Below are 13,717 nucleotides of genomic sequence, written 5' to 3' on the forward strand. Positions count from 1 at the left end.
ATTTAAGACTTAGTTTCCGAGAAAAATTGACTTTGAAAATCTGCTGCAGTTGAATAGGATTTGGTTAGCACGTCTGTTCATTGCATTCCGTTTCTACTTACTACCATGATGAATGTACGCGTTTCAGGTTAATTTTCAAAGTCAATTTTCTCGAAAGTGAAGTCTCAATTGAAAAAATTGTATTCTACATATATTTTCGACTAATTTTTACGAGTAGATTTACTCACTATTCAATCGTACCACCAGTTACATGACACTCTGTATATTAGACATATACTAGAGCTTTAAGTTGAAGTTAAAAAATAATAACAATAATTTAACACACTTCACAAATTATTTTTCATACGTAACATATAAATAAATATGATATCTAAAGTGTAATGGTTTCATTTGTGTTCTGAACACTAGAGTTAATGGAAACGATTCAAAATAACGAGATTTTTAAGTACAATCAATCATCATATAATTAACTTACAAAAATATAAATTTAATCTATTATATTACATGGTAACATATATTTCAATTATTCTCGAACACCATGTCCGGATGTTTGTTGTTCCCACAAGTTGGGAAATTCAAAGGAACAGGTACGAAACTTTCGCGGCTACCGACTTTCAATAAAAATTGCATACCAGGTCCGTACGTCCCAGGAGAAATCGCTGTGCTTCGTGCTTCCCATAACCAGTATCCTTAAAATAATTGTCCAATTAATCAAACTCACTAAAAGACAGGAATAATTACAATAACTCGTAAAGTTCTTGTTATTTCATGTAATTTAACGATATGCTTTACACGAGGAAAATCACAAATTCTATTCGTCTAAAAAATTTCTATGAATTATACAGGGTGTTCGGCTACTGGTGTCAGAAACTGTAAATAATAATTTTACACGTCAAAATAAAATGAAAATCAAGAATGACGAAATTGTGTTGGAGGCTTCGCTTCCAAGTTATTAATGATATCAAAATTGGGCTCAGTAACGCTTGAAACCAGGTTATCTGCATACAAGTGGTAAGAGTAGGGCACGACAATATCAACACATACACTGGTGTCGCCTAAAAAAAACTATATACACCTTACCACTCATGTTTACAGCGTTATAATTCTTTATAGTCTGCATAAAAAGGCGAAAATGCTGTTTAAAATAATTCACTTTAATTTTGTAAATTTTAATCTTCATCATCCTATAAAAATAAATTAAATTTTTTTACACCATTTTTCAATTGTGACAAAGATAACAGTAACCTTAACACATTCGAAACGGCCATTTATTTCGTTCCACTCCAATATTTTATATCGAACAAAATGGGATCCCTAAAATAAAGTACTTAAATTTGCGTTTGTGTTATTAAATTCAGTAATTATTATAGAATGTATGTATATTATTCGTTTTTACTATTATATAATTATTTAATAATTTTTCAAGATCTAGGATGGGAGATATTTATGATTGAATCCATTATTTCTAAATGCTTACCCAAATTGTCGGTAAAAAGACGAAGTATAACGTAACCCTTATTTGGTACAACGAAACTGTCTTTCTGTGGCGGATCTACCAAATTTCGATGCAACTTTCGATCATAGTTCATATACATAATTTCTTCTTTGGTGACTGGACGATCGAAACTGCCCCTTCCTACAATACTTGCACTATAGCCGTGTACATGGAACCCATGAGAAGCATTTCCACCAAAACCTGAATGACAAACAATTTTCACTATTAGAAGATAATTATGAGTTAGGTTAGATTTTATAACATCTTTCGGCTGCACTTCATTTTTTACAGATTTAATTTTTCCAGCAGGTATATTATACTACGCGTAATTATGTTTTGCTTAACGTGCAATAATGCGACTATATCGATAGCTATAATAAATTTTCAACATTACATTAACCAATAAGTAATCCACTATTCTGTTTTAATAAAATGAATAATTAATTAAATAAATAAATAAAACTCTTTTCTTTTTCAATCTCTTCATCCATTATTCTAAAAGCTATTACTTTACAAAGTTTTACTGTTTCACAAATTGTAGCAAAGGTGAAATCGAATTCAGGAAATATGTTTTACCGTCACATTATAATATACGTTAAGTACTGATGGCGAAGTAACATACAAATTTGTACAATAAGAAGCACCGTGTCTAACATTCGTAGTAAAAAAAATTAAATTTCGTTTAGAATTATACTGAACCGAAACTCCGGAAATGGCTCTAATAATTCTTCTTCAAAATGGTGGAACGGATGACGATCAAAACTTTTGGCTTCACGAGTCATGAGTTTACACAACATTTGGCCATAAAGGAGTCTCACAAGTTGATTGTCCAATGTATTCGTCTAATTCAGCTACATCAAACTAATTCCTGTTGCCCAAATTGGAAACAAAGACCAAAAAACGACAATGCAAAATCATCTTGATATGCACAAGGCTTCGACAATTACTTTCTCCGCCATTTTGAAGAAAAACTGCCACAGCTATTTCCACTGCTTGTATAATTATCATGAACAATGTTGTATCGCTTTAGAAGCAAACTCCTTTCAATAATTGCTGATAAAAAAGTGTGAATGTCATACGAAAAATTTCTGTTTCAACTTCGATTTGGAGGAGTTTGGGATCAACCCTATATATTTCTCCCACGACTCACCTTGGTCTATTAAAATAATTTCGACATTTCTCTTGGGAGAAACTTCAATCATCTGAACACACTCGCAAAATAATGGCGTGTCTACGCATTGCTGTGAACGTTTTTCGAGGCTACAAATTAATTCATCCGGTGTATTCTCTGGCTGCGATAGCAATGGCGAGGAAGGATATTTGAATGACATCCCATTAATCTGTGCTATCCTTACTCCATCTTGATTTGTACCTGCAATCCGCACATGGGAATAATAACAATACGATCTACTGATGAATATTTAAACCTTTACATTCCAAGACTCTTTTTTTCATTAGAAATGATTCGAAACTCCGAAACATTAAGTCAGGCTTAAAGGGTCTTGCCACTGTGAAGCCCTGAAAAATTGTCATTTTGTGGGAATTTTTTTGAGTGAACGAAATGTTCAACATAAATAAAGTGTTGTATATTGATTAATACAATCGTTGAATTCGTCCTTGAAAAAAGCTCAAGGTAGCTAGATATCTAAAAAAAAATGCTCTATAATATTATATAATACATTCAAACGTTTCCTGATACAATCGTAACGAGTTATTTTAGAGCTTGTATGTTATGCATAAATTACTTCTTATTATTTTTTACTTCAGATTTTTATATAATGTCCCTGAACTGTTATTAGACTTTATATAACCTAAGCGAAAATCGTAGGTCTGAATGGAATAAGAAATAAATACTTGCGTTCTTACTTAGGTAAGAGGGGTAGTACGCGCATCCGAAAAAATTGTATCTGTTGTCAGTCATTTCATCCGTGAAAGACGGATAATTATTAACATCGAATGGAATGTAAATAATTTCGTCTGCATTAATGTCCGACGATGTTCCCTTCGCTCCTTTCAAATCCAACGAACAAATAACATTTTCTCTTTCGTTACAATTGTAGCCGTTTTTCGCTATTTTGTCGTCGTTGATTTTCAATGGCTCCTCGTCCTTTATCACTGCTGAGTCTATCTCTGCGTCGTTATAAAAAATGTGGGCTGTCTGTTGAAGCTTTTGACAATCTTGAAGACCCCTCATATCGACAAGATACTTTCCAGCTGGTTGATTTGCTTCGATGGTTACGTCATATCGTTCGCCTGAAATAGAATTTATTTAAATATGTAATAGGGCCTTTTTCCATACTATACAACATTTTTATTTTTATATTTATTTCTTTGTTTATGTTGATGTAAAGAAAATTGAATAAGTATGTGAAGTACAAATTTTGTGTTTTATTAAACTAAACTGAAAATAATCTCAATAATTCTAATATTAATTATATACAATCTAATAATAAATTGAAGATTACAATTATTAAATGATAAAAAATTAATAGTAATAATATTAAAACCGCTAAACCTAATTGAGACAGAAAACGTAAATAAAGAGAAGAGAAATGGTACCATCTTAGAGGATACTTTAGATAAATCTACTCTAACTTTCAACCCGTTGCTTTAAAATGTTTTTAAAATGTTGTTAAAAAACATTCAATCTCCTCGTGATTGTGAATACACTCTAATGAATTTGTTGACAGTTCAATATAAGATAAATAGATTCATTTACTTTCAGTACGTTTATTTTTGGTTTCATCGTATTTTTTAATCGTCAACTTTTACAACAGTTACACTGCAATTTTGTCGACGTCGGTTCTCGATATTACACGAAATTAGAATTTCGTTTCGAAATGTTAGTTCGACTAACAATAACTACCTGTAAAAGAAATTCGTCGTTCGATCGAGCAGAACGCATACAATATCTGTATTTTTATAACGCGGAAAGGAATGAACAACTTTCACTTACCGATCAAAGTTAAGATACGAGACAATTTTCGTAAACGTAATCGTACAACGACACGATAAACCCTCGATTAATTGTCCTGTTTCTTAACATTCCTCGGTTAGTGGATCTAATATTACTATATTTTAATGAAAAGAGCTAAAAAAGAAATACAACATCTGCAACTCGGCCACGTATCAATGCCATTTAATAGAAATAAAAATAAACTTACGGAATCGAGTATTTTAAAAGAGAACAATGTTTAAGGTATACATACATATATATCTTACGTTTAATAACCAGACTGTGGATGTTTATGCATTTACGGCGTAATGTGAATGTAAAAAATAGAATACCTAACGTTGAAACTTCCGTATAGTTTAAATATGAACGTAAAAAAATACAATACCTAAAATTAAAAATACTCTTGTACATACAATTTTATATACACAGCCGACTTAGAGTTCACAATCTCTTGTCGATTTTTTATTAAAATTAATCATACAATATATTTACTTCGGTTCATAACCAGCGTTATTATCGACAATGATTATATTTCTTAACTTTTGATACGTTTTCACGCATATAAGTGTTGATGATTATTTGATTTTGTTTGTTTAGAGAATTTCCATTGTCCTTAACATTCTGACCGCCATGGAGCTCGCATAAGGTAGACGCATCTTTCGACTTAAAGTAAAATATTAAAAATAACACATTCATGTCCGCCGTTTCATTACAAGACTATCCCCAGTTACCAGGAATATTTATTTCCCAGCTATACGTGACCCAAATGCTGTGTCAACGGCTCAACTAGGAAGATGACGTATGACTCACATGTTGGGTCATCGGTCTGGAATGTGTTACTAGTGAAACGTTCAATGAAATAAATCTGAGAAAAATTAAGTATCGCGACAAATATTTGTATGTACACTTTTGAGTTTCTTAAAGAAAAGTTTTAAAACTCAAGGAAGATCTAATGGATTGGCAGTCAAATTGTTAAACTACCGGCCAGCGTTGTAGTTTCTCTTCCACATTCTATTCAAGCACGCAACAGAACCCTTAATAAACAGGATATATTCCTCTTCGACGCGACTTTTCACGAATTCGACCGTATAGATACGAATTTGCATAAACATCCGCAGTCCATTATCAGGCGCACCAATAAGTAACCCAATAATTTTTAAATACATGGCAATATAATAATGAAAAATGTAAATATTTTCTGAACCACGAATAATTTTCTAATTCTCATCTTAATTCCCTTGTATATTAATACTGATTTCATAAGAAAATAACGAATTACTTATCAGTACACTTGATGCGAACCACGAGCAAAAATTTCCGATAAAAGGATCGTCGTAATAGAAAAATATAAAACTATCGCAGAATCAGGAACAACGATGAATAACATCATAAAGACATGCACCGGAGATTGTTAAATCATGCGTAGTACGCGCTAACTATTTTAAAAGGAAGACCTAATGCTGAAGGTATGAAACACGACACAGTCTTTCATCGAACGAAACGGACAAACGATTTGAGAAGACTCTCTCTCATTCACTCGCTCTCTCCTCGTTTTTTTCGGAGGGACTTGTGTATTTTTTTTCCGATAAAAAATAGTTCGCTATTTATACAGATTGCTACGCCCACTATTTAAAGCCCTGAAACAGTACCAATGAGGCAGGTTGTACCGGAGACAAATGACGAACGACGCCGTTAGAGAGTTAAGCTCTACAGCATTTTTGTCACATCTGAATACAGATTATCGAATAACGAATAAAAGTTGAGAAAACTTTTTGTCCACAATTCTTTGGAATCGAGGTAAGAATTTCCTTGTCAGAAACTGAAGTAATTTTAATTCGAGCAAATAGAAATTTGCACTTAAGTGATCATTCAAGGAGCAGATGTAGTAAATGGGATTAGTAGACGCCATCTTGGTTCGTTATTTCCACTCGAATAAAATTTTGTCCATGTCTGTAAAATGTACGAAGTTATATAATTAACGTCCCATAATTGCTGGAAACGAAAGTGGCGTTGTACCAAATAATTTGCCTATTTCTGGTACCATTTTTCTGTCGAGAAAATAAAATTCAGATTTTAATACAACGGCCATTATAAATTGAATGACCACCGTTCTGGCTGTACCAATTACAGGACACCCTGTATAAACAGTTGTGAATCAACATTTCTCAAATCAAATAGTTCGTAGGAATATTATCACGTGAATCTTTGTAATTAATCTTATCGAGTATTATGGTTGTTAATACAAGATTCTGAAACGTCAAACAATCAAGCTTAATCGATAATGTTTGTGCAAGTTTTCAAGCTCGAGGATGAAAAATAACCTCAAGCATAATTTTAATATTTCACAGCGTTTTAGTTCGAGCAATAAGAAAAATGGGTCTCGAATTGTCTCTCTAAACATTTCATTGGGCGTTCGTCGTATTCTGTGCAGCGATGGTTTCAAAACTCGACACCACCACTGTATCGTGAATCGTTCTATGTTCAAGCTGGCTCTCCAATGTCATCGTTTTTGTTTATATATTTTACATTTAAAATCACATATCCGCGATTTTTTCTGCCGAATATGAGTAACATTATGTTCAACGATCGTACAGAAGGATCGACAACAAATCACTAAAAAAATATTCGATTGGTGGACAGGTAAGATCATGAAAAACAGCATTTAAAATGCAGCCTTTAACTAATAGGATGAGAACCGCTTATGCATCTTGGGGGTAACGGAAGAAGAGCTTTCTATTCCCTCTTAATTTTTCCTCCGTTACGCTCATGGTCATTCTACACTCCCCAAAAGTGAGACAAAATTATTCTGGTTTGCCCTACATAATAAAAATGATTTGCCAGAACTCGGAGCCAGTTTGATCCTACACTCGTTTTTCGCGATCACCACTATAGAGACTATGTTGAAATTTGTGGGGAACCTTTTAGATACGAGCAGACTGATTTGGGAAGTTAATAAAATTAAGGATCAACTTGGTGCCCTCTGATCGTACTATACAATTGTCAAATCAGGAGACTCAACACTGAATACAATCAATTTTAAATCCTTAGCATCAAGTTCTATTGCATGGACAATGAAATTCGAGAATACAACCTTCCAGTTTTTGGAAACAGTAGCTTTTCTTGGTGTTCCAAATTCATTACTCTAAGATGCCAGACGAGAAGAGTTTAGGGACATTTGTTCAAAAGCGATCACGGAGAAGGAAGGACTTGGGTACGAAGAAATCATGGGTGCGAATCTTCTCAGAATTAACACACTCATGAAATAATGTATATATCGATAAAATTCAATAAATTTAGATTAATAATAGAACTGTTTCGAATATCCTGAACAATCGAAAGATTTATGCTGAAAATGCACATAACACGCGAGACGCCATATTGAGAAAGATTTCACCGAACGGTTTTAATTCTACACGAGTATAACCTTAATTGATAGAATATATCCGAAAAATTCCGAATTTTGTTCCCGGGCCTCGAACGAGTCTCCCAGGGAAAACGATCCAATCGTGTACAATCATTAAAAAAATATATAAACAGTTCTCTTATCTCATTAGTGACCGGCCTCGCGGTGAACGCTAAATCCGCCTAGCTAGTCGAAGCTGCGAATTTAAATAGTAAATTTACAATCGCGCGCAATCAACTACAATTATTTAGTGGTGGGTCACCAAACCGTTCAAACGTGTTTAAACATCTGACGGGGGAGCCTAAACAGTTCAGACTGAGTTCGATGATGGGAAGACGTTCGAACTGAAGGTCGCTTCCAAACAGTCTGATCACGTTTCAGACTCCAAACAGTTTGATGACGTTTCAAACTCCAAACAGTCTGATGATATTTCAAACTCCAAACACTCTGTTGACGTTTCAAACTCCAAACAATCTGATGATGCTTCAAACACCATAAAATCTGATGACGTTTCAAACTCCAAACAGTTCGATGACGTTTCAAACTCCAAACAGTCTGATGACGTTTCAAACTCCAAACAGTCTGATGATATTTCAAACTCCAAACAGTTTGATGACGTTTCAGACTCCAAACAGTTTGATGACGTTTCAAACACCAAACAGTTTGATGACGTTTCAAACTCCAAATAGTTTGATGACGTTTCAAACTCCAAATAGTTTGATGACGTTTCAAACTCCAAACAGTTTGATGACGTTTCAAACTCCAAACAGTCTGATGATATTTCAAACTCCAAACAGTTTGATGACGTTTCAGACTCCAAACAGTTTGATGACGTTTCAAACTCCAAACAGTCTGATGATATTTCAAACTCCAAACAGTTTGATGACGTTTCAAACACCACAAAATCTGATGACGTTTCAAACTCCAAACACAGAGACACAGTTGATTGTCCGTCTATTAGTAAATAAATTTAGCATAAAAAATAATGATCATGTAAATATCCTCCTACAATTTTATCTTGAGCAAACATATGTAAGTAGTGTAAGTACATACTACTGGCTACTGGTATCTACCTATAACTATCGATAGCTATTGATAACTATCGTTGGCCCAGCAATTGAAACCTATCGATGGTGCCAACTATCAATATTTCTCCACCACTAGTTCAAGCGGCTTGAAGCTTAGAACGTTTCATCACTGTTTGGCAGGTTCACAGTACAGTGGCTCGAGAATTTGGAGTTTGAAACGTCATCAGACTGTTTGAAGTTTGCTACATGACAAGTTTGTTGTACATGCAGATTGTTTGGAATTTGAAATGTCATGAGAAGTGTTTATTGGAACCATAGACATAGAAACATAGACTGAAAGGGGTTACTTTTGGAGGACTTACTATTTTTTTCTACTATAGCTCAGTCAACCAGTCAAAATTCAGATCCCCAGACCTCATTTCCCACCAGTTAGATTTAAGTCATAAGTCTATATTTCTATGTCTATGATTGGAACTGTTTAGACTCCTCCGTCGGATGTTAAGGCCAAAGATGTTTGAAAGAGTCCGTTCGCGACTCCACCAGTAGTAACTGCAATAAACTTGTGATCGTCACGTGTCTTATCGTACAATCTTACCCATTGAAGTTTCGCACCTCAAGGAGGGACAATTTCAATAAATCTGTATTCTTCTCGTTCATCTTAAAATCTCAAATCTTTAACCCTCGTTCACGACTATCGATCATCTGATCTCGTGTTTCCCCCATCGTGTTTGTAACAACTAATTAATACTTATTCTGTCTGTAACATTAAACCTCTTCGTTCGAATGGAATCGGAACACAGAGATCGCGAATAATTTTGTCATTTAAAGTAAGCTAGCTAATTGTAATTATTTTGTTTTTTTTTTCATCTTACTAATATAACTAACGAACATCAGGGAAACAAAAGTCGGTACTCTGTCGCTTCTCGATGAACGTCGAATTAAAAACAGAACTATGGTCTATAGTAAATTGGAAGTGTTGTTAAAATGTCGATGCTCTGTAGCACGACCAACGCTATTACAGATTACTGTTTTTCTGTTTCATAATATTACAACACGTATTCGCGCCTACTGCCGGCACAGCTACTAATAGTACATATTCGAGTCTCGATGGAACCGATCGGTTCCTACGTTCCATAAATTATTTCAATTCTACGCCACCGTTAATTACCATCGAGAGTTCATAGTTTGTGTGTCGTTAACCCCTGACGGAAATTTTTGGACGCTACGACGAATTTATACGATTATGGTAAAATTTATTTACATTTTTATTAGAAATAGAAAATGTACTTGATGTACTGCTTGCAGTTAAGTGATATATGTATGTATGTATGTTCTGACCGACAACCATAATTGGTGGTTTGTATACCTATACGTAAAAGAAATACAGAGAAAGATTATTTTAATGTTATTTTAACTTTATACTGTCTCTGGAAAGTGAGTCATTTAGTGTCTTTCAAAGTTAATTACGAATAAAATCTTTGGTAAAATAATGCCGTAAAAAAGTAATGTAACATATATTTTTCTGGAATCAAACAGTCCAAAATAATTTTGTAATCAATTTTTAAATTTCCATCAAGAAGTATATTTCTTTCAAAAATATATATTTAATTCAATAGAATACAATTGATTGTTTACTCGTACATGTTTGTGATTGTACTTGTTCCCTTACTTTCTACTAATTCTTGTTTCATCTCCCATTTCTCAGATGCAAACAATTTTTTACCACAGTCGTTATCGTAATCCAGATTATGTATCACGTCAGGGGTTTCATTTTCATTTAATATATACACCGCGATACGAAACGTGCGCGCCCTGTATTGTTCCATTATTTTAGGCGAGTCATACATCATTGAGCTTTCGAGCGAGTTTTGTCTCAAAATTAAAAAAAACTTAAAAATAAAACAATCAGGACACATAAGCAAGAATCGCATAAAAATTTGTACAGTCGCATTGTTATTTCGATAGTATGTGAACGAATGTCACAAATGTCAATGAAAGGTTAAAAAATAGGTAGCTGTCGACGTCTTAAAAATTAAATGACGAACCTAACAATTTCGCCTCAAACTCAAGTTACTTATACTCAAGTTAGTTGAAGGGCTTAAAAAGGTGGGTATCGACGTCTTAACCCTTAACTACACTGAGAGTACAAACGTACCCCACCATACACAATATAGTTATGTACCCTATAAACAATTTGCACACAGATTTACAGCAGATTGACAGCAGATATTGACAAAATCTGTCTAGAAATCCATAGGTATCTGTTTCTGCACTTTGCATGGGTTTTGTAGGCAGAGCCTGCTGGCAGAATCGTGAAGCAGATTGTTTATAACAGATCCTGCATCAAATCTGTAGCCATTCTGGTTACAAAAGCTTATAACAGGCATTGGACAAAATCTGACTGTGCAAGTTTGGCTATTTGGGTAGGTCAGAGTTGGTCAGTGTAGTTGAGGGTTAGCGATTAATTAAATGATAAACCAGTGACTGCAAATACTGTAAGACACCAGAAAGATGAGTATGTTCATCTGCTATTTTGATGCCAGTGAATGGATAAGTCTACATGGGGTCCAGGTTAGGGCTTTCCATTGCTTTCTCCCTCCAGAGGACCCAAGATGGCGGATGAACATACTCACTTCTATAGTGCCTTAACCTGGACCCGCTGTAGACTTATCCATCCACTGGGATTAAAATAGTGGATGTGTATACCGTCCTCTCTAGTGATCTAGCCTGCCGCGAAAGTCTATATTTCTAAGTCTGCGGTGATAGAGACCTTAGATCCTTAGATTAGTGATTAGTAGCACATTGTCACCCGGGGGAGGGGAATGTCGGTATCTCACTCCAAGGCCACGAGCTTGGCGATTTAGTGCCTGGCCTTCACAAAGACTCTAGGAGTCTAGGGGTGGCGTTACCCGGGGTAATTATTCCTCCCGGCGTTTCCACCCTTCCCAACTTTATAAGGCCCGTGCCACTTGGAGGGTTCGAGTGTACTTTGCTGATAGAGACCTAACTTTACCCTGTCTCCCTGAGAACCCCAAAATCCATAACCCCTCGAGAACAATGGCATGCGGAGTCTTATAGTATCTGTAGTCGCTGGACGAATCTAACCATTTCACCTTGATCTCAGGTCACCAAATATGGAAAGTCTAGCACGGGGCGCGCAGCTGGCCCGCATCGCCGAATATGAGAGTCCGCAAAAAACGGTGCCGCGTTTCTTAACGGGTTAATCCGTATCTTGACAAGCGTAGCGACGAACTCGCGTCGTCGTCGGTCACAATTTCGTTCCTACAACCGAACGTTTCACCGTAACTGTTGTTCGTCCATGATGATCGGCAGCGGCGGCGATCGCAGCGCCGCCAGCGTCCCTGGACCTGGTTAGTTAGCGACGCGTCTGCGCGTAAACGCCGATCTCGGCCTCGAACAAGATCTGGTTGATCCTGAGCTTCGCGACGGACCTGGAATAAGAATCCGGTATCTCCGCCAGTTGGACGGCGATGCTCTCGGCAAACTTCGCGAACTCCTCTTTCGTTCGTTTTCGTTCCGTTGACGGTTCAGTCTCCAAGTTCGTCTGCCCGGATTCGTCTGGATCACCTATCGGGCTGTTGTGGTCCGGCAACGAGCCGTTGTACAGCTTCATCGCCTTCAGGCTCGAGGACGACGACTCCTCCGCATCCTCGCTCAATGAAGCGTTGAACGAGCCGGTCCCGGAGCCGTTCGTCTCTTCGTTACAGTCTATGAATGTTATGCTCTCGGGGTCGATGTCGCTCACTATGTACTCCTCCTGCAACTTCGACGAGTCCTCCTCCTCCACCTTCTACGGAAAGAAAAATATAATGTTTCGCCTGTTCGTGATCATTGGACGAGATCTTTCTTCATGCAATGTTATATTCTTTCTAGGGGTAGTTTATACACTTTATTGGCTCGCCTAACACGCTGACTGCGGGAATTTTTAGTATTGCTGTTACGCTGCCCAAGACAATTAGGGGATCATGTATTGCTGTCGTTCTGCTCGTCAATGCGATGTATAATCTACGAAAAGTATTTATGCAAATATAACTATACCTCATGCAACGAGTCGAGTTAGTAACTACAAAGAAAGGAAGGTGATAACCATTTAAACTTTTTTTTTAGCATGCGAATGTTTTGGGTATTTTTACTGACCCGTCTCGTTGGATGGATAATAGCTGTTAATAGTGTTAGTACTGTACGGAAAAGTCAATCTAGTTGAAACTAATTGAAACATCAATTTAGTAAACCAACAACACTTGTTTGATTTTTATTGCTTGGTGGGTGTAATGGGATTGTCCACATTAGCGATACCCTAATTCTTTTGAGCAGTATAAATATATTAAATATTTACACTAATGGTCATGAGTATTTGCTTAGCAATATTACATTCAGTTTGCGAAAAGCCAATTTTCTTCGCGATAATAGCAGTAAAGTAAGCAGAATTCGTAATCATTTAGTGAAAATTCCAATTGTCTTTATGTGTATAAACATTAAAAATGTTCGATTGTTAAAAATGTTAAAATATCCATTACATCTGATTAATTTTGAACGAACGAATGCCTGAAAGTGATTCGACCATTTTTTAAATTGCCCTCCCCAGACAATTTTCTTGCGCATTGCCCTGAACTTTAATTTGCCTGTAGAACGCCAGCGAAGCAGAGAAAACTGCGCGCTCCTGATAATTATAATTACGTGGAGGGATATAATCACAATCGTATCGAATCGCGATCCAATGTGCTAGACGCGGTTCACACGATACAGAATTAATCACGCATTTCGATCTACCGGGAAACTCCGTGTTAAGACTTTCACGGGTACACGGTCTTTCC

At 36.0% G+C, this 13,717-nt stretch overlaps 2 protein-coding genes across 2 annotated transcripts in view; both read right to left on the reverse strand.

Moving 5' to 3' along the window:
• Nucleotides 1-519: 519 nt before the first annotated feature.
• The window catches only part of LOC107185379 (laccase-4-like), a 29,637-nt gene continuing 16,439 nt past the window's right edge, over nt 520-13,717 (reverse strand). The window contains exons 7-10 of the mRNA XM_015573045.1: nt 3,362-3,748; nt 2,646-2,867; nt 1,478-1,696; nt 520-689 (exon numbers count right to left, since the gene is read on the reverse strand). Coding sequence (XP_015428531.1) covers nt 520-689; nt 1,478-1,696; nt 2,646-2,867; nt 3,362-3,748 — 998 coding nt within the window. The remainder of the gene's footprint in view (nt 690-1,477; nt 1,697-2,645; nt 2,868-3,361; nt 3,749-13,717) is intronic.
• The window catches only part of LOC107185405, a 4,392-nt gene continuing 2,841 nt past the window's right edge, over nt 12,167-13,717 (reverse strand). The window contains exon 2 of the mRNA XM_015573071.1: nt 12,167-12,693. Within this exon, the coding sequence (XP_015428557.1) occupies nt 12,259-12,693 (435 nt within the window). The 3' untranslated portion in view covers nt 12,167-12,258. The remainder of the gene's footprint in view (nt 12,694-13,717) is intronic.

The sequence above is a fragment of the Dufourea novaeangliae genome, unplaced genomic scaffold (assembly GCF_001272555.1).
Source record: "Dufourea novaeangliae isolate 0120121106 unplaced genomic scaffold, ASM127255v1 scaffold57, whole genome shotgun sequence".
In the NCBI taxonomy this organism is placed as follows: Eukaryota; Metazoa; Arthropoda; class Insecta; order Hymenoptera; family Halictidae; genus Dufourea; species Dufourea novaeangliae.